At 40.6% G+C, this 20025-nt stretch overlaps 1 protein-coding gene across 2 annotated transcripts in view; it reads right to left on the reverse strand.

Moving 5' to 3' along the window:
• The window catches only part of PCDH11X (protocadherin 11 X-linked), a 429361-nt gene that overhangs the window by 122295 nt on the left and 287041 nt on the right, over positions 1 to 20025 (reverse strand). For both annotated transcript variants that reach the window (XM_019006551.2, XM_015626720.3), the window contains one exon: positions 2264 to 2462. In XM_019006551.2, coding sequence (XP_018862096.1) covers positions 2264 to 2462 — 199 coding nt within the window. The remainder of the gene's footprint in view (positions 1 to 2263; positions 2463 to 20025) is intronic.

Genomic DNA, 20025 nt, shown 5'->3' on the forward strand with positions numbered 1-20025 from the left:
TCTCTCTTTGGTTGGTTCTGGACATTTCTGACATCATTTCACCCCAAACATCTCTCCTTGGCAGGCAAAGTTGAACTAAATCCCCACCAGGTGACAAATCAGGCTGAACATTGCAGACAATGTCTCAGGTTAGGAGAGTTCAGATATTAAAGATGCTGGGAGGGAATGAAGGCCATGCTCATTCTGCTTTATGAACTCAGATTACCTGACTGCATTTTCCTGACTCTTTTCACAGTAACAACATTGTAGTCCATGAAGGAAGACAAGAAATTCTTTAAGTGCATCAACCCACTGCAAATTAAGAAAAATAAAGAAACAATTTGGGTCCTCCCCTTCTTCACTTAAATGTAGGACAGCACACAACATCTATCTAAATCTGCTTTTTTGTTCCTGCCACTAGATGCTGCCATTAATATAAGCATAAAACACTAAAAAGGGCCACAAAAGAAGCTTTCCCTGCTGAAACCATCGTGCCACATCAATTAAACTGTTCCAATAAGATACAAGCTGGAAGGGAAGAAAAATCTTCACATAAAATAAACTCTAATTAAACTGCAGCTTCAAGTTTAAAACTGAACTGTCAGGTAATTAGACAGGTGATTAAACTTTCTTCAACTTCACACTTGGAAAGACATCTGATGCCTGCTTAGTCTGCTCACAGGGATGTGTGTCAATGACATTCAGATGTCAGAGCTCAGTTACTTTTACAGCCACGTTCTACAAGAGTCATGGAACATATTTCTTCTGAAATTAAAAAAAACTGGGCACAAAAAGCATTGGAGAACCCCAAACCTGAGCCTCTCTGTAAATGGCAAGACAGGATGAATGTGTCTGTTCTGAGAACTCCTCTACACCAGGTCCTGTCTCTGCAGGAAAGGCCCTGGGTACTGATTTCATGCACATCATTCTCACTTCAGTAAAGTATAAATGTCACTTACAAGCAACAAGAAAGAGCTGGAAAGCAAGTGCAGACTATGAGTATGCAAAACAAAAGCAGTAAGTAATATCTAACTTGGTATTTTCTTTCTTTTGGTGGTATATCTGTAGGCCTCTAGAGATTAACTCTGTGAAGAACACAGTTTGACTGCCTAGAATATTATTAAGGGTATCTTATGGCCTCAAATACATAAACACAAAAGCAAATTATTATTTTTTCCAGCACAAGATCAAAAACCTCTGATGGTTCTTGTCAGCTCTCTATCAACATTGAAAACATAATATTCCGGAATTACTTCAGGAAACATATCACCTTACAAATTTTTAAAGTTAAACTTAGGTAACAGCTTACAAATTAAAGAAAAAGAGGACACAACCCACGTGTTCAGAAAGCCCTGAGGCTCCAGGCCTGGGCAGAGGTGTGATTTCCAAGAGCCAGGCTGAATGTGGCAGAGCAAGCTTGGAGTGGGAGGGAATGCTCTCTGCTGGATTTGCCACTGCAGAGTGTAGCAGCTACCTTCCACAGCTAGTTCAAGTGCACAGCACTCACTAATTCATTCCTCCTAATACTCTAAAGCAGCTGAAATCCACCTTTTGGGCCAAGTTTTGCCCAGAACAGATGTATTTTCAAATCACTTATTAAGCTGCTAACAAGGCCTTAGAGGCTTAGAGACATTCAGGTGTCTCTTTATCAATGGCACAGTTCAATTTAATCCAGAAAAGGAGCCTCTGGACAATTAACAGTTGACTAAAGTTCAGTGGACTCTCCAACTGGCTATCACAGCACAGAGAGCAGAGCCAGTACCCACAGCTCCTGTTGATTCTGCCTCCCTGATTTTGACATCACAAGGATGCAGCAGCAATGGCAGAAGATGACAAACTCTTCTGAGATTATTACTACAACCCCATCGCTGCTTTCAAAGGACAAATCAAGAAACCCTTATTTCTGGAGACTGCAGCCTTTTCACAGAGCTGCTCATCACCCACGAGTTCCCTGTTAAACTACAGCACACAGTAGTGCTGGAGAGGGAAACATTAAAAAAATGTGAATTCCCTCAGCACAGTATTTATGACCATTAGGGCAACAGCTTTAACCTCCTCAGAAAGCTCCTCTGTGCTTAGCACACCAGGTCCATAAAAACACCAGCTCATCCATAACCCCTTAACAGCTCCAAGCGTTTCATTTCCATCGGCCAGACCTCCCACGTTTAGAATCAGAGCGCTTCCTCAGCTCACTCTCAATAACCACCTGGAGGAACAGAACCAGCCCAGCGACCGAGTGACTGCAAAGGCTGAAGGAGCGGGGTGAGCAGAGCTCTGCACTTACTGGACTCGGGGTCGGAGTTGCCGTCTCCCTCCGTGCGGCTGTTGGGGGACGCCTGCTCGTAGAACTCGTCCTGGGGGAAGCCCAGGGGCAGCGGGTGGGACGCGCTGGCCCCGCTCGTGGGCTCGTGGTCTCCGAGCCCGCTGTCACTGCAGCTTTCCTGGGAGCCATCTGGCAGGTGGAAGGTGACACGGCGCTGGGGCTACAGGGAAGGAACAGAAGGACACGGTTTCCACCACGGTATGGGTAATTGCTCGACGCAGCTGATTTAGGAAATGAATTATTTCGGTTATCTGCAGGGGATGCGTTACCCGGAGTTGTGCAGGATTTCAGGCGTTCCTGAGCTGCTTTCAAACCCTCTGCACCCGACAGCACTGCTTGCTGCTGTTTGTAAAAAAATGTAAGCCCCGATGCAAAATGAAAGACACCTCAAACTAAAGAGATTCTGTCAGACTTCACAAGTTTTTGGATACCTTTTGTATATTGACTTGGAGATTTCAATCACTTTTAGAGGCTCAATTTATTTCACTGCTGAGTTTTCTAGTTTTCAAAAAACATTCTCTTTCCCATTAAAAGCTGTTCCACACTTTTGGACCTAAAAAACGTGACACATCTATAATGCTGTTGGATTCTTCTAAGGCAGAGGAACAACAAACAACAACAAGTCTTGTGCATTAAAAACATATTTTAATAGATTTTGCACAGGCGTTAAGTTAATGAATGAAAAGTAGATTCCCCTGCTCTCCTTCAGACATTTCATTACAACTCCTTTGATTTTCCTTATACCACAGACCTGTACCTTAACTGTAAAAGGCTGGAAGCTGGGATCCAGGGAGCTGGGGATTGAAAGCATCTCGGCCCAGACGTGGAAGAAAAGGCCAGATGAAACAAAGAACCCAATGCAGCAGGCACAGGACAGAGTTTTCCTTACCTAAGTGACTCTGCATGATTTAGGAATGGAATAAATGAAATGTAAATCTCTCCCAGCATTAAAAGAAAATATGACCAAAAGATAAGCAGCTCTCCTGCTCACTTTGATGTGTCTGGTACCCATGTTTTGGAAACTTGAAACAAGAAGATTCAAAAAAAAATGTGAAAAACAAACAGTTTAAAATATTTTTAGGTTGTTGTTAGTCAAAATTCCATTAAAAAGCCAATACAAAACTTTCTGGATGCAGAACTGCTGGGATCAGCAAACCTGAAGACCAGGCTTTTGATGCAATTATGCAAAAAATATATAGTGTTTATAACAGAGCAGATGTTGTCAGGGGTCCCTAGATATTTGGTTCCCATAGGGTGGCGGTGTTGAAAACATTCAATTATACTGACTTTTTGCTAAGTTCAGCTCCTCCACTTTCACAAGTCTCTTTTTGTCACAGTGACATTATTACAGATGCCCACGGACAGCTGCTCTGCAGTGTGAGCAGCCAAGAACACGGCAGCACCAACCTCACCTGTGCAATTCCTGACAGATGTGAGACACAGCCAGTAAGGCACTCAGGGCTTTCCCAGAAAACCTGGGTTAGTGCCTCACCGCTGCTAATGGAGAGCTTCTCTTCCAGTGTTGGACCTGCCTCTTTTCTTGTTACAAAATAAATCACTTCTTCAGTCCCATCCATCACAGTCTGCTTATTCCCACCCATCTTTCTGGCATTTGGCACTTTATTCTGCCTCAGAATAAACAGACCTTATTATTTCAATCTGTCGGGTGCTCCTGCTCTCTCTGGCTGTTCCCTGTGCCGGGGCTCACTCAGGGCTCCGTGCTCTGCCCAAAACCCTGCACCCAGCTCCAGCCAAGAGCAGCACTGAGCAGGATCATTTCACAGCTCCTGCAGGCTCCTTTGCCATGGCAGCACAACACATTTGTGTCCTTGCCAACCACCGTAATGCCCAGGTCCTTTTTATTGATCTTTTCCTCGTTGTTCCCTTTTTGGTTATTGCCATCGATTGCTGCAGCCTAAGAGTGGCACTTTGCATTTATTGTTCCTGCCATTCTCTTTTTTCCAGATGATTTCATCCATTTTCAAGTACACTTTGCCTCCCAGTCTTGCTTTCCTGTTTATCAGAGTTGCAGATTTTAGACTCTCCCTCACTCGGCAGATCTTTGGGAAATATTGGAACAGGTCAAGCCAAGACATCGCAGCTGAGCTCTGGAGAGCTGAACACAGAATAGCTTCCCATTCCAAGGGGTGGAAATGGGAGAAGACAACCCCTCTGTGACTGCAGGGACTGCCTGCCAGCCCACTGGGAACAGGTTCAGGTGGTGAAAGGCTCGCAGCTAACAGCCCCAAATGCCCCCACTGCACTTTTGGGGTCACCAGAAGAATCTCCCACTGAACTCCACAGCTGGCTGCCCACAGCTGCCCCGGGGCTCTCTGCAAGCCTGGCTGGGACAGTGGTCCTGCTCCTCCTGCTGCCTTTTCCCACCACAGCTGGGTGAAAATGCCCAGAGTGCCTCTGCACAGCCCAAAAAACCAGCTGGATCCAGAGAAATTACTGATCTGATTTATCCTGTTCCGCTGTCTCAGAGCCCTATCCACACCAGCAGCGCCAATCCATTCTTCCCTCAAAGCCCAAAGAACTGAAGTTTTGTCCAGTTGATCCAGGGAAAACATTCCTGCAATGTTTCCCATTTACTGCCTGCATTCAAAACTGCACCCACCTTGCACAGATGTACAGCTACGACATGGGAAAGGGAATGGGATATTTCTATCTGAAATGAGTTTGGTATTCACAGTATCAAAAAAATATCCACCTCCATTGCATGAGCTGTTTGCAAAAGCTGTGTTTTGTGAGGTTTGCACTGCCTTTGTGTTGTGTTATATCTTCTCCAAGCTTCCAGTGAATTTTAAGTATTCTTTAAACATTTTTAGCCTGAGCTTTAGCATTAGACACCAAAACCAGCTTTTGAAAATGGCTGGGAACACAGTGGTTATTACAATGTACAACTGGTTACTACTTTGTGCATCTGGGATTCACTAAGTGCAAATAAAGGAATATTTCTTTTCAGGGTTCCTTGTCAAAATACAGAAGTTTTGAAGCAGCTGACAATAGAGGACACCAGAAAGTCACCAACTCTTTTTAAACTGCCTATCCCAGTGAGAAAAAACAAATCCCATACCTCAAGCAAAATTAACAATGTGAGTAACTAACCCTCACGTTCAGCTAAAAACTGTAAATATTTAGTTGCATAAACTGAGATGTTATTAGTCAGAAAGATCAAACCCAGGTGATTTAAAATCAACTGGCATCAGCTAAAGGCTCGTGATTTTGAATTTGATCGTGTCCCTGAGTGTGTCACACCTGATAACGCCGATGACAGAGCACTTCCAGAAAAATGTATCAAGATGAAAAAAAGCCCAGCAACTCCTCTACATGGCAGTGCTGCCATTTTCCTAATTCATGCAGGCATCAGACAACGATCTGGAACAAGTAATTCTAATAAAATTTTGCCAAAAGCCGGGACTTATCTTCTGTCACAATTATTTTGGAAATTTCCTCCTTGAGGCATTTAAATTTCAATTTATAAGATTACGAAATATCCTCAGTCTCCAGCTGCTTTTCTATTTATCTCCAAAGGGAGCCAGCACTGATAGTAATAGAATAACAAGGATTATGGTTTGTTTTATTTATCTGAATGACAGTTGGTATACTTCTTCAAAAAGAGAGAGATGCAAGCAAACCTATTATGTATTCTTAGAGGATTCTGATGTAGGAAATTGTAATCTAGACAATTAAACTGATAGGGGACAATGAAGTGAAAACTTAAGGAAAAAAAAAAACCCGTGCAGCAGTCTATAGTTTCTCTGCCACATTTAAAAATATTAAATTACTCTTTATTGGTATGAGAAAAGAATTTTGCTTGCAGAGATGTCACAGACCAGACACAAATGCTGTCAGAGGTCTCACATGGCATTCACTGCCTTTGGTAAAAGCTGAGTGTGTCTGGAGGGATCAAATTATCTCAGAAAACCACAAACCTTTTACTCTCATTATTGAAATTTATATGAAGACTGATCAAAGCCCCAAACTATTCTGTGTTCAATCTTTCACTACAATAATTAGACTGTGGCAGTGGGAATAATAAAAGATGAGTCTAAGTAAATAGCTTTGGATACACTGAAGGGATGATTTCTGGTATTATACACCAGGGGTTAGCCAATTTATAATCAAAAAGGAAAAAAAAAGGTAATAGAAAAAGCAGCAGATATCAACTGAGGAACATTAAACTATTAACCTTATTATCTTCATTCATTGAAGCAAATTAATATCCATTTAAAAGGAGATCATAAAGAAAAAAACATTACTTTTTAATTTATGCTGAATTAATGATATTATTTAGATGATAATTCTGATTTAAAACAGACCTTATTTAGGAGATGCTGTGAGACAGCACAAAAGAACAGGACTACTTCAACATTTCTCTCCCCTCTTAGCAGACAGTAAATAAAGGAGTAGTCAAATAAATTTTTAATTTTCTCAGTCGCTTGTTTACTTCAAATGTTAGGAGGATATGAAATACCTTAAATAACCAGAAAATAACTATCTTCAAGACTAAGCAGTAAAGAAGATCCCTAATCAAACTGCAATTTCCAGCTCCAATCTTTTTATTCTCAACTATCACCTTTTGTTCCAAAACAGCAATTTTTGTTGCACTGACTGTCATTGAGACAAACAGGACCCAGCAACTATCAGTGCAAAATTCTCAGAATAACATTAAAACAAACAGCCTGAGAGGATCCAACCATAAACCCAGTGGGAAATATGTCTTTGTGTTGGAACTCAACAGAGACAAGCCAGTATTTTCATTTTTCCTTTCCCCATACAGACTAGTGTTGAGCACAACTAATACAGCTCAAAGAGTTTCTCTCAGCTCTTTTATAAATCTGTATTTCCTAGAAGTTTTTCAGCCTAGCACATTAAATCTAAGATCTTATTATATTATTTTGATGGCTTTGTCATAGGAAAAATATATAATACAGATAATTATAATTTTTTACTCAAATTAAACTTCTCTTTTACTCAAATTAAACTTCTCTATTTCTGCCAGCAGGGATCTGTATTTCTTTTGGAGTACCTACAAAAACATCACTTTTGGTCACCATTATCACACACAGATAGAAACACTTCATTAACAGCACATCACTGCCACATTCACCTTTTCTAATTTATCAGGGACCTTTTCATGATTTATTTAATGGGCCCTACAGTCATTTTGCATAGGAGTGGGTTTGGTTTTTTTGGGTTGCTGGGTTTTTGTCTGGTTGGATTTGTTTGTACTTTTTTTCAAAAAGATAAATGAAGAGCTCATCTTCTGGGGGAAGGAGAGAGGTATTGTGCAAAGTGACAATACTCAGCTGATTTCACAAGTCCAAGCCTAAGATTAAAATCAGATTTTCCCTATCTCGCATAAAAAAGCGCCACTCCCAGCTACTGCCAACACTAATAACCTTAATTATCATCTCATAGAGATGAAACTTGGTGAAGGAGCCCTTCTTTTCATTGAACAAGTTCAGATGTTCCAGCCACTGCCCCAAATTTATCAGCTGCTTCCCTTTCAGCTCCTGAATGTCTATTTGTTTGTCAAATCAAACAGACCTGCTGCTTTCCCAATTTACCCTTTTAAATATTGGCAGGACTTTGCATTTTCAGCTCTTTAAAACTTCCAAAAGAAATCCAATAGAAACCTTTTGACATTCTTGTTATAAATTTTGCTAGTCCTTCTAATTTAATCTCATTAACATTAGTAGCTGGTATCTAACATCCTCACTAATTACTAAGGGAAAATGGGGCATCTGGATACCTTCTAAAGAAGAGGAAGGCTTAATAAATACTTTGGCTTTTTTTCACTGTGATTAAAAATCTAATTGTTCCACAGAAGTATAAGAGAAGTGAATAGTTTTAGGCTTTCATTTTTATTGGTTTAAATAACTCCTCCCACTTTATTAATTTATTTAGATGCAGGAAGCATGACCTATTAATTTCAAAAGGGCAAATAAAAGCTGTGTTGGCTGCCCAGACAAACAGAAACTCAAGGTGGGTGATTATCTTAGGCAGGTTCGTACATTTCCAATGAAAGAATTCCTACCTCCACAGCAAGCCAGCGGAACAGACGGTGCCCCTACACCTGCTCAAATGGAAATGACTTAAAATTGTCAGATCTTATAGCTGGATTCACTCACACAAAGAATCCGCTCAAGTGATGAGAAATAATCTTGCAGGACTATCTAGTACCTCCAGCACTCACTTACTCAGGGTGCCTTTTAGGAATCTCACGGACAGGTCCCCGCGGGCTCCTCTCGCAGGAGGTGAAACTGCAGCGAGCTGATAAGGGAAATGTCAGATATTCCAGCTCCTGGCCGCTGCACGGAGCTCTGTGAATCCCTTCCCATGCAGGCAGGAAGAAGAAGGAGTTTGAAACCCACACTGCCTGCTTTAAGTGGCAAATTTTCCATTTTTTACTGAAGTAACCAGGGGCTGAGCCAACACTCCCTTCGTCCTCTCACACCATGGAGGTCATGGAACAAACTCATTCCCCAAATCATTGCTGAACAAACCCATTATGAACCTGGAACGTCACAAATTTCTGATTAATGACTTCAAAGGGTATTTATTTCCAGACACTAATCCTCGTTGTACCAGAGTAACTCTCATAAGACTTTCCCCAGCAACATTTAGCAATTAAATTGTGTTTTCTGGGCTTCTCAAAATAACAACAAAGAAGTGAAATAAAGAGCAAATAAAACTGAAAATAACATTTAAAGCATGTCAAACATTTTACTTAGCTTTTGAAAGGCAGTTATTGTATGCTAGATGTCAAAATGATAGCTGAAAGCCTGCTTTTTAAAATTTAATTCATCTAAGCCTTCAATTTGACATGTGATTAAATAAAAATTACACATGAAAGGTACACTATGGCTGTGCTGTTGCTAAGTTTGAAAAAGAGGAAAATCTCAATTCTGATTTTTTTTCTTTAATACATTGTTCAATTTCCATCATCTTTGAATGCTTGATATCTGATAGGCAAAGCCATTCTATAGTTAAAAGAACATCATAATAAACAATAATACAGAACCATTTCAGCAATATTTGACATCACTTCTGACTGCTGGCCCAGCAGCGTGAATCTTTTCCAGCAGAAATATTGATTGGGTGCTATTAGAATTGTGAATTCTTTGTGTTGGTATCGAAATAGAGCAGAATTTATACTTCCATAAATGCACATGGCACTCTAGCTCTAATTTGATTATACTAACTTAGACATTGCAGTCGTGGCTCAGACAAATAGATTTCACCTTTCTTCATGAGCAAAGTATGGATTCATGGAATAATAAATGTTAAAGTGAATTACTCACAGTGAGGTACTTCTGTATCACAGCCAAGGCTAAGCCTTAAATGGAACCCTGAGAAGGTCCTGAGGGCTACAGAGACCTGGAAGAAACCTCAAGAACCCGATTCTATTTCCCTTCACAACATCTTTTTCTTCTGTTCAGTTTTTCCTGTAAAGGCCAAACCTTTCTGAAGCAATACTCGTGTGTGAAACCCCACAAATGTTCCCTTGAAGCAGCTTGGAAACGTGGTTTGACCATTCCAAAGCAGGAAATGGGGCTGCTCTCATTAGTGATTCCCAGGAAAAGGAACTTCATCAATTTGTGGTTCTTTGGGTTGCAAGTGTGCCAAAGTCAGAAGCAAAATAATATTTGTTCAAGGACTGCTCTTAACTGCTCCAGTTCAAGCAGTGGTACAACATTTCAGTTGTGTTTCAGTCTATAAAATAAAATTTCTCCTCCCAATGTGGATGATTTTAAAGCAGTTCATGTGTAACACAGACAAGCAGGGACTTTATGCTTGGTTTGCACTCATGAAGCTGTTGAATTGAACTAAAAATAATTAAAAGCAATTAAAAACAAACATAAAAAAAAAAACAAACTAAAGGAGCCTTTTAAAATGAGAAACAAGGCAGCTTTTTGGCATGTCACTGTCTCAGTCTATTTGTTATGACAGCACACCTTTATTATAACAGCATTTTATTTGTTATAGCAGGAAATCTATAATGTTTGATACCAAGTGTTTGATTAGCTAGAATGGGAATTGATGATAGATAAAATGCAAGGGTAAAATGAATGAATTTCATGCAGCTGTCAAAAAAAGCATCTTGCTCTTTCTGGAGAAGAGAAAGAATAGACAAAAAGTTTTCCCTTGCCTAAAATGGACTCTGAGGAACTCAAGATCTTAGAGAGCAATGAAAATATTCTCTTTTCTGCTCTCTGTATCAGAGAGTTATCCTTGTGGCCATGAGAAAATATCCTTTAATCACCCTGATTACCCATTCTTAATTTTAAATTTACGCTGTGCTGGCCACCAAGGTCACTTCTCTGAGCACATTCTCAAGGCAGCAATACTTACTCCACCTTTGGGTGAGCTGCTTAAGGAAGAAGCAAGAGTTTGGCAAGAAAACCTGCTGGCATGTATAAAATAAAGCTCTAGGCCAAGGTTTGCAAGCAGTGATGCAGTTCATGCTGTGTTTGATTTGTATAAAGTAAATTCCAGCACCTCAGGATGGACACTTTTATCAGCAGTATACTCTCCAATGGACTCCAGTGGTCCAGGAAAATTTCTTTGGATCAAGAAAGTCAGACAAAAATTTTGTCCTGGAATTCCCTTTCCAACTGTAAAACAAAAGTTTTGCTCTCAAAAAGAGAAGTCATTCCACATCCTGGAATAAAGGAATTTTTCACTGGTATACTTTGCTTTCCATCTTCTCTAACTGTAAATAGAAAAGAATCTGGGTGATAAATGCAATGGTGAACAATTCTTTGGTTTTGTTTCAAACATCTGAAAGATCTATTTTTCTCTCCAAGTTGTTTTAAGAAAAAGGATTGCATTTTATTTGATTAAAGTCAGAAATCTCCCATTTGCATCACTATTTTCACAGCTTATATTATCAGGGTGATAATGAATAAGATTTAGCTGTTATTTACAGTAGAATACATGAAATATTCAGAGTTAGTAGAGTCTAACTACATGCTAATAATGCATTCTTAAATGGATGTCTGAAATATCTATTTGCAAATGGGAAGAATTTTGCAAATTGAAGCGCAGCATTGTATCTCTGATATCATCCCTCGCTCCTCCAGAGCCATGGCTCTGCAATTGCCCTTTCAGATAATCAGAATATATAACTGTCTTTCAGAATTCACCACTTGTGTAATTTCAGCAAAGCAAAATATAAAGCCATTAGCCTTCCCTTGTTCCTTAAATCTTCCCAGCCTATTTCCATAGTCGGTGCAGCCGTTCTTTAGCAGAGTTGAGATTACTCACTCATCTTTCCTCTCGGGGCAGAACTCAACAGTGCAAATTGCTGAGGGGATGCAGCACACGTTAGTTTGAGAAGGGAATGATGCAGTTCTGTGTGAGAGAAATGGAGAGGACCCAGCTGAAGGCTGGGGGAGGTTTTTTCCTGCTCAGAGCCAGCCCAGAGCTGCGGTTCCAGGGGACAGCTGTCCTCGTCCCGTGTCACATCCAGACGTGGGGCTTGTGCTCTGCAGCCCCACTGAGGCTCAGCTCTGGGACAAGGCCAGGGCTGGTCTCTGTCACCAGGAGCTGCAAAAGCACAGAGCAGAGCTGGGCAGCCCCCCTGGCAAACAGGGCGAGGGGGAAGGTGTGAGCTCCAGCACAGGAACCACAAACCCAGGGAGGAGAGTGCTTGGTCACTTTGTCACTCCAGCGGGCGAGAGAAAGGTGCTAATGCAGAAATGCACAAAGCACCAAGAGGAAATAGGAGAGAAGTCAGCAAAAGTGAGGATTAGGCATCTCTGAAGGCATCAGGGAGGCTCCTCCTCAGGGGGCTGCTGACTGCATAGCCCAGACACCCAGAGTCTGTCACAGCGCTGAGCAGAGCAGTGGTTAAAACAACCTGGTCCCAAGCCATTTACTGCACAAACCCCAGAATGCCACCACTGTGTCCTCCTAAACAGAATAACCCTCAGTCTGAGTCCCTGCAGCTCTGGAAAGATGCTCCCAAAGAGCTGAGAAACGTGAGGGGTTGGGGAGGGAAGGCCAAGAGCCCAGCTGCTCCCCAGAGCTCCCTGAATGCACTCAGAGATCCCTCAGTTTCCTCACACCTCTACAATCCTTACTCCAGGATCAAACCTCATGTGCAGCACAGTTAAATCAGAGATAAATATTGTTCTCCATCCAAACCCCACTGAACTTGCAGTCTATGAATCTGAAGGGATTTTGCAAGGCTGACACCAAGTTGGGGATCAGGAAAGGAAAATGCTTGCTGTTCTTGGTGCAGAAAGGCAGAAATCTCTGTAACGTGTGGCCATGGGGGAACAAATACAAGGCTTTAGGTCTGCCCCGTGTTCCTACAGCTCAGGGGAAGGCAAATTGCTGTGGATACTCGAGAACCAGGGAGGATTTTGGAATGAAGCAGTAGGAAAAGTGTTTGTGGGGAAAGGCAGAGACATTAACACAGAGCTGGCAGAAGGGATGGGGGTAACAGGGGGACGCTGTGGGCATGGGCACCTTCCTCACACGGCCACAGACTCATGTTCCTGCATCAATTTCACTGTCCAAAACCCATGCTGAGTGCCCTGGTTGCTCACCCTGAAATCATTGTCATGCACAAATTATCCTGAGTAAAGAATTCAATTTAAATCTACTCTTTGAGATATTTCTTGGTGTTTTCTTATTCTTGTTGGCACACAGCATCTGGGCTTTGTACACAACAAAATGCACCTCGCACATTTTTCAGGCAAGAACGTGTAAACACAAACTTGCAGCATTAATTGTGCTCTTTCTCCTACTGTTTTTAATTAATTTGACCTTTGGGCCTATTTTTGTCAATTCAGAAGGCATATTGCAATCTGAAAAAAAGCTATGGTGCAAATATTCCATTCTGCAAGTCACTTGCTAAGCAAGTAAGCAATAGAGGAAAATCTATAGCATGCAATTAGCATTATGCTTTCCAATTATTTTCTTTACTTCACAAAACTCATTAATAACTTTTAGTAGGTAAAATTGCATCTAGGAGCCCTCCTACACCTCAAGTGTATTTTATTCTACCTTTGCCCAATATAAATTCTTTTGATGTACTGGAAATCTTATTAATAGATTCACCAGAAAACAAGCATGTAAAGCTGGCAGAGGCAATTGCAAGAGGTAAAATGAATGTAAATGACAGATGAAAGAAAATTTCCACGCCGTTCAGATCAATATAAACAAAAGTGCTGCAGCAGCCACAGCACAGAGATGAAGGGAATTCATCAAACTTGTATTTCAGATTATTTGGCCTGTTCTAAATGCACCCTCTGTGTTTCGGAGCTGTGTTCTTCTGGTACCCAATTAATACCACATTAAGATTCACTCCTGCAGGGGCTTTCTCCTTCTGCTGCTGAAGTTTCTCAGAGCACTCAGATCTGGGGGGAATGTGGAGTGCAGCTTCTTGCTTCTAAAGATTGTCATTTGGAAAGCCTGTAATTGCAGCACTCAATAATTTCCCAAATACTTAAGCCAGAATTAATTATCCCTGCTATTATTGCAGGAGTATGGATCTTATGCTGGGTATGATGAAGGGAATGTGTGATAGAACATTTTATTGTGGGTGTGCAAGGCACTTAAACCATCAGAAGCAACAAGATCTTCTACTTCAGTGATATCTCAGTATGATCTCCAGACATCTACAGAACCAGCTTTGCTCATTTCATGCTCTTTGTTGTTGCCTAATTAAACACATTCAGGACCCTTCTTTACACCAGAGACTAATCATAATTTTCTTTTAAGAATCCTATTTCATTTAAAATCATATTGGTTCTTGGTGAAAAATTAGGGGAAAGCAAACACTTCCTGTTAAACATCTTGTGTTTGAGCAGAGTTTGAAATGTGTTTTCATTGGGAGTCAGAAATCAAAGCACGTCATGAACTTCAGACACTCCCTTTAATGGAGTGAATTCTACAGTTTCCTGGCAGTTTTATATGATGCTGAGGAATCAAAAATATTGGAAGTTACTGTTACAGCTAATTGCCAAGGCTCCTTAAAAATCTCTTTATTCAGAAGAGGGGGAATGCCAGAGGTGAGCTGGGAGGGGGAGGAAGAGCTGCACAATAGGTTATAATATATATATATATATATATATAAAATTATATATTATAATTATATATTACAATTATTATATTTTATTATTATATATAATATTAATATATAATTCAGCTGCAGAAATACAAACTGCAATTTATAAGACATTTAGACATTTTGAGATCCATAACAAAGTACACACACAGACATGGTATTTGCAATGGGGAAATCAAAACCACAAGGAGATGAAGCTCCAAACTCAGACTTTAGCACAGAACACAAACTAAAGGAACTTTGATCTCTTTCTTAGAGAAGAAAACATAGAAGTTAAAAAGAGAAGAAATACATTTTTTTTAATAGGAACCAACCACCCCCTCTCTGAAAACCCAATGCCTGCCTGAGAGTCCATAGAGTAATATTAAACTCTTGAAGTAGGCTCATTGTTTGAAAGAAGGCTGGCAGCATTGCTGTGGTTTCAAAGCAACTCCTGGAGAAACCAGCAGCAAAACTGCAGCCTGAAGCACACCAGCTGCCTCTTCCCAGAAGTTCAAAAGACTTGGGCTGTGTTGCTGTGGGTACCTGACACACAGACAGGGATGGATTTGCTAGAGAAATGTCCTGCCATGTCTCAAATGAACCCAAATTTCAGTCTGTGCTCGTGTAAACAAAGGGCAGCCAGAGCATCACTTGGTCCCCCTCATCCTCATCCCTGGAATTGCCTCTGGGACTCAGGACCAGCACGTGTTTGTTTGCTTCAGAAGAGAAATAATGAGTAATGCTGAGAGTCTCTGATGGAAGAGATCAGGCAGCTGTGGCTGTAATTTCCCTGGCTGGGAGGAAATAATTTCCTGGTGTGTTCTGTGCCCTCGTGCTGGCCCCCTGTAACCCAGCCAACACGTTCCCTCTCTGCCTTGATTACGTGCCTGACTCCAAAGAAATTCCCCATTTCTTCCCCACAGTTAAAGACTACCAATCCACTCTTGGTAGTGACTTCAGTCCCAGCTGACTCCCCCAGGACTCTCAGAAGAAAGAGAAGACAAACAACAGCTACCAAAGAGGATTCTCCAGCCCCAGTCAATAATTTGCTTGTCACTCCACGAGCGCATCGCCCTATCAGTATAACTGTGCAAAGTTCCTCATCACTGATGTACTCACACTTTCCAGGTAGACATTAAGCATTTTTACATCCTGTGGCTTTTGTGTTTCAGTAAATTTCCTTCTCCCAGCAATACAAATGTACAACAACCGCCCCAGACTGACAACAGATGTTAGAAATGTGAAAAACAGCCTATAGTGTAATAGCATTTTGCACATGTACATCATTCTTTACTTGAATGGGCTTTAGAAATATGAATTCCATTTCAGAAGAAAAGAATAGACAAGACAGTTGTTAAAACAGCTCACAAAGCAACAAACCAAAGCACAAATGGCTACGCCCTCTTGATTCTCATGACTGGAGGTTAGGCTGTGTCACCTGCAGAATCTAAGAATGAAATCAAGAGTCCTGGACAGAAGGGACACTCTTAGGCAAGTTGCAGTCACATCTCACATTCTCCATCTCGCATGCTTCCCCAGAGAAAAAGCTATTCTCTCTCAAAATACACTAAAGTAAATGATTTACATTTCAATAAACTACCCCAGAGTGCCCCAACCTGGGAATGATGTGTGTACATTTTACAAAAATAATGCACATAAATACAAGCACATACAACATCTCTTCAAACAACATCAACCCTGGAAGGAGGTGACTCAATAAAATGTTTTCTGAGTAATTTAACCAATACCAGCAGGTAACCACTGAGGGGTGACAGAGCCTGTTTCGATGGAGCCAGATGGATTAAAAACCACTATGAGCAACATCATCTGACACTAAAGCCCTGTGAGCTAAGTGATAGAACAATAATGATCTTATCTGCCCTAACCAGACTGAAAACCTGGTGACTGCAGAAGATGTGTTCTGCAGCAGATTCCATCTGTGAGGAACAGACAACTTCATTAATGGAAATCTTCAAATCAGCGCTGAGAAACCCGTGGCTAAGGAAGGGATGCCTTGACAAGCAAAGTTCCTGCTGAAATGCTCTGCAGGTTCATGAAGCTTAAGATTGAGCCATAACAATTATCTGTTATCCCCTTTAAATGTGTCTTTTTCCTGTTCTGCAGCTGCACTGACAGCAGTGCTCCCACCAGTTTGCCCCTCATTCCACAGGAGCAGTCTGGGCTCCGGGAGAGCCTGAAATCTGTCCTGTCCAACAACTTATCAGCTCGCAGCAGAATTCAGGACTTACATTAGAAGCATGGGTGCTCCTGTCAGCAAGTCAATCTTAAACCTGCTCAGGCTTTTAAAATGTTCTGAAGCAGCACCACCATACCCTGACAGGTGTGTTACCTGTGCATGGCAAACTCGATCCACTCCTTTCCCCCAGCTCTGCCTCCTCCAAACAACTGTTGGGTGAAATGAATGATAAAAACACCCAAAAAATCCAGAGTCATAATCTAAAACATGGTAACAGCAAGCAGTTTGGAGATACACAAAACAGGGCTACAGCTTGACTCCCAATAAGCTGCCAGTGGCAAAATCAGATCAGAGAAAAACAGGGAGATTATTTGAAATTTTAAGTTTCCCTTCACAAAGGAAACATTAGTAGAGAGGTTGTCAGTGGTTTTCTTATATCAGCCTTAATGCAACTTGTACCAAAACATGAAAACAAAGACCATTCTACAGGAAATGGCCAAAGCATTTTCCAAAAGGCTCTCTAACCAAAGCCCTGCTCTACAGCAGCATCCGTGAGCCTCCTCAGCAATGCTGCCACACAAGTCCCATGAAGTTTCCTGACATTAAATGAATGCTGAAATGTTTTATTGCCATTTATCTCAGAGACACAACCAGAACAGCAGGGCTCTGCCCAGCTCCAGGCCCATACAGGATTTTTTCCCAGTTAATTTCTGCAGCAGCAGAGGCAGGAGGGAAGGGAGCTGCACGCAGCAGGAGCCCAGAGGAGCTGCCTGGGGCAGGTATCAATAGGACACGGAGGGAAGAGCCTAATGGGGGATCAAACAGAAGAGCCCACATCTCCAACACCAGCCTGGAGCTAATCAAACAACAACACAGGCAAATCAATGCAAATCAAAATCAGCCACAAGGCATCATGTCCTCCCGGAAAGGTTGATTTTGTCCGAGCTTGCATCCCTGACAGCGCTCTGCTACAGCTCCAGACACAAACACTCCCTCGTGAGCGGCTGAAGCATTGAAAATAGCAACTCTGGAAGAGGGAACAGCAAACTTACCTCAGCAGATTATATGTTTAGTTTGAATTATTGCACAGGTAACCAAACATTCTGCCTCATCTTGATCACCAACCGGTGCAAAAACATCTGTAAACCATCGTGCCTCCTCTTCCCACAGCAACAGGCCAAGAGTCCCCAGTGGCTCATGGAAAAGGACGCTGGCACAGAATTAATTCCCCTCCCAGTGCTTGCAGGAAGCTGCTGTGGAGTCACACTGCTGGGGATGATTTTCTCAACAGGCTCCTGAAAACCACATTAGCTCTCACACCAGCCTTTCCTCAATTATGTCATGTTCTTTTTCATCTCGCCACAAGCAGCACAAGGATTAACCAAGTTCTTCAGCCTTTTTAAAGCCTTTAAAGAACCAAAAGTAATCCCCCCAAGGGAGCAAACGGAACAAAACTAAACAAAACTAAACAAAAAAACCCCAAAAAACAAACAAACAAAGAAAGAAAACACAAAAAACAAACGAACAAAGCCAAAAGAAAACGTCAACCAAACTCTTTTTTAATTTGTTTATTTGTTCTGGGATAACTTCTGGGAATATTTAGTGATATCATAATTAAGTCCAAAACAGGAACCAGAATAGACCAAGCTAATTCCCAGACAGCTGAAAACATTGTGCCCTCAGACTTTTACTGTTTTCTTCATCCAAAATAATTATATCAATAGATAGTTTGACTTCTAAACTATTTTAAGAAGACTCTTGATAATACCCATAAAAAAGAGCAAACTAATTTGGTTTTCTCATAGGTTCAATGAATGAAAAATGCTAAAATCCAGCGTGATTTTGGACACATTTCCCATTACAGTTGGTAGAGATCTTGTACATTAATGCAAACAGATTTTTCCTTTTTTTATATATTTAAGGGAAATTTGCAAAATGCTAAGCTGATCAAAAATAACACAGTGAAACCAGAAAAAAAAGATCAAATTCTGCTTGCCAAGGCAGTCTAAGGTAGATTTTCTCCCTCCTGGGTGTGTTTTGAAGCTCAGAAATCCAGCAGAACCCCTGCCATGTGCTGCCCAAGCTCCCACCTGCTCTCCAAGGGAGTGTTTGCAGGAAAAGCTGAAAACCAGATCAATTTGGAGGAGCAAGAGAGGAGCAGACAATTAACTCCAGCAATGGAAAGTTGCACAGTCAATGTCTCCTCAGTGCAAACCAACATCTGACAAAAGGTTCCCACCGAGATACCCCCACCAAAGGCAGAAAGTTCAATTTTTGCAGCTCATAGTTTAAAGTGCAATGATTTGTGTTATCTCAGCCAGCTCAAAACTTGAGTCAAACGATCAATGACAATTTCCCCATCCAGGAAAATAAAGCATCAGACATGCAGGGTGGTTTGGGGTGGGTGGTTGGGGTTTTTTTGTTTTGTTTCTGGGTTTGTTTGTGTGTTTGATTGGTTTTTAAGCTCAGCAGAATGGAAATTCAGGAGGGCACTGAGCCTCTCGTGGGTCACACAGGAACTCCCAGGTTCCTCTCTTTACAAACCTGTATTTTTAAGATGTATTTAGCATCTTAAAAATAAATAAACCATGTTTAACATCTTAATAACATCTTAACATTCATTAACATCTTAATAATAATAATAAATCATGTATTTTTAAGGTGTTCCATCAAAACCAAGAGTATTCCCTGGGTTTTCCCAAGAGCAGAAAGAAGGTGAGTGCACACCAAGGGTGACTGCAGCAGGAACAAGAAAATACCTTGTGCCTGAACCTTATTCACCTCTGAACAATTAGGTGAATTTTGTTAAGGAGAAAAAAAGAAAAAGAGATTTAGACCTGAGGGTGAGGCACAACATAACCTCAATTTATACCCATAAATTGTTTGTGTTCAAAGATACATTTATCCCCCATGATTAGCTGACACTGGTCCATGCCTGTGAATAAAATATCTGTTAGACATTCTATTTTTCAGATGTATTTATACTGTGTTTACACTTTTGACATTCCTATATAATTTGTCTGTCAGAACCACAAAGCTTGGAGCAGACTAAATCTCCTTTGTGGAGGGAATTGCAGTAGATTTTACCATATAAAATGAAAATTTAAGGATTAATTGTGCAATATCATCCTGCATACCTAGTCCTACTTTAAAAATTATCGTATAGCAAAGTTTCTTTATTTCAAAGCTCTTAAAAAAGAAATGAAAGAAAGAAGGAGGCAATTATTAATACAAAGAGAAATAAAATAAAATAAAATAAAAATAAAAAAATAAAATAAAATAAAATAAAAAATAAAATATAAAATAAAATAAAAAATAAAATATAAAATAAAATATAAAATAAAATATATATAAAATAAAATATAAAATAAAATTAAATTAAAAAATAAAATTAAATTTAAAAAAATAAAATAAATAAATGAAATTAAATAAATAAAATAAAATGAAATAAAA

The sequence above is a fragment of the Parus major genome, chromosome 4A (genome assembly GCF_001522545.3).
Source record: "Parus major isolate Abel chromosome 4A, Parus_major1.1, whole genome shotgun sequence".
Taxonomy (NCBI): domain Eukaryota; kingdom Metazoa; phylum Chordata; class Aves; order Passeriformes; family Paridae; genus Parus; species Parus major.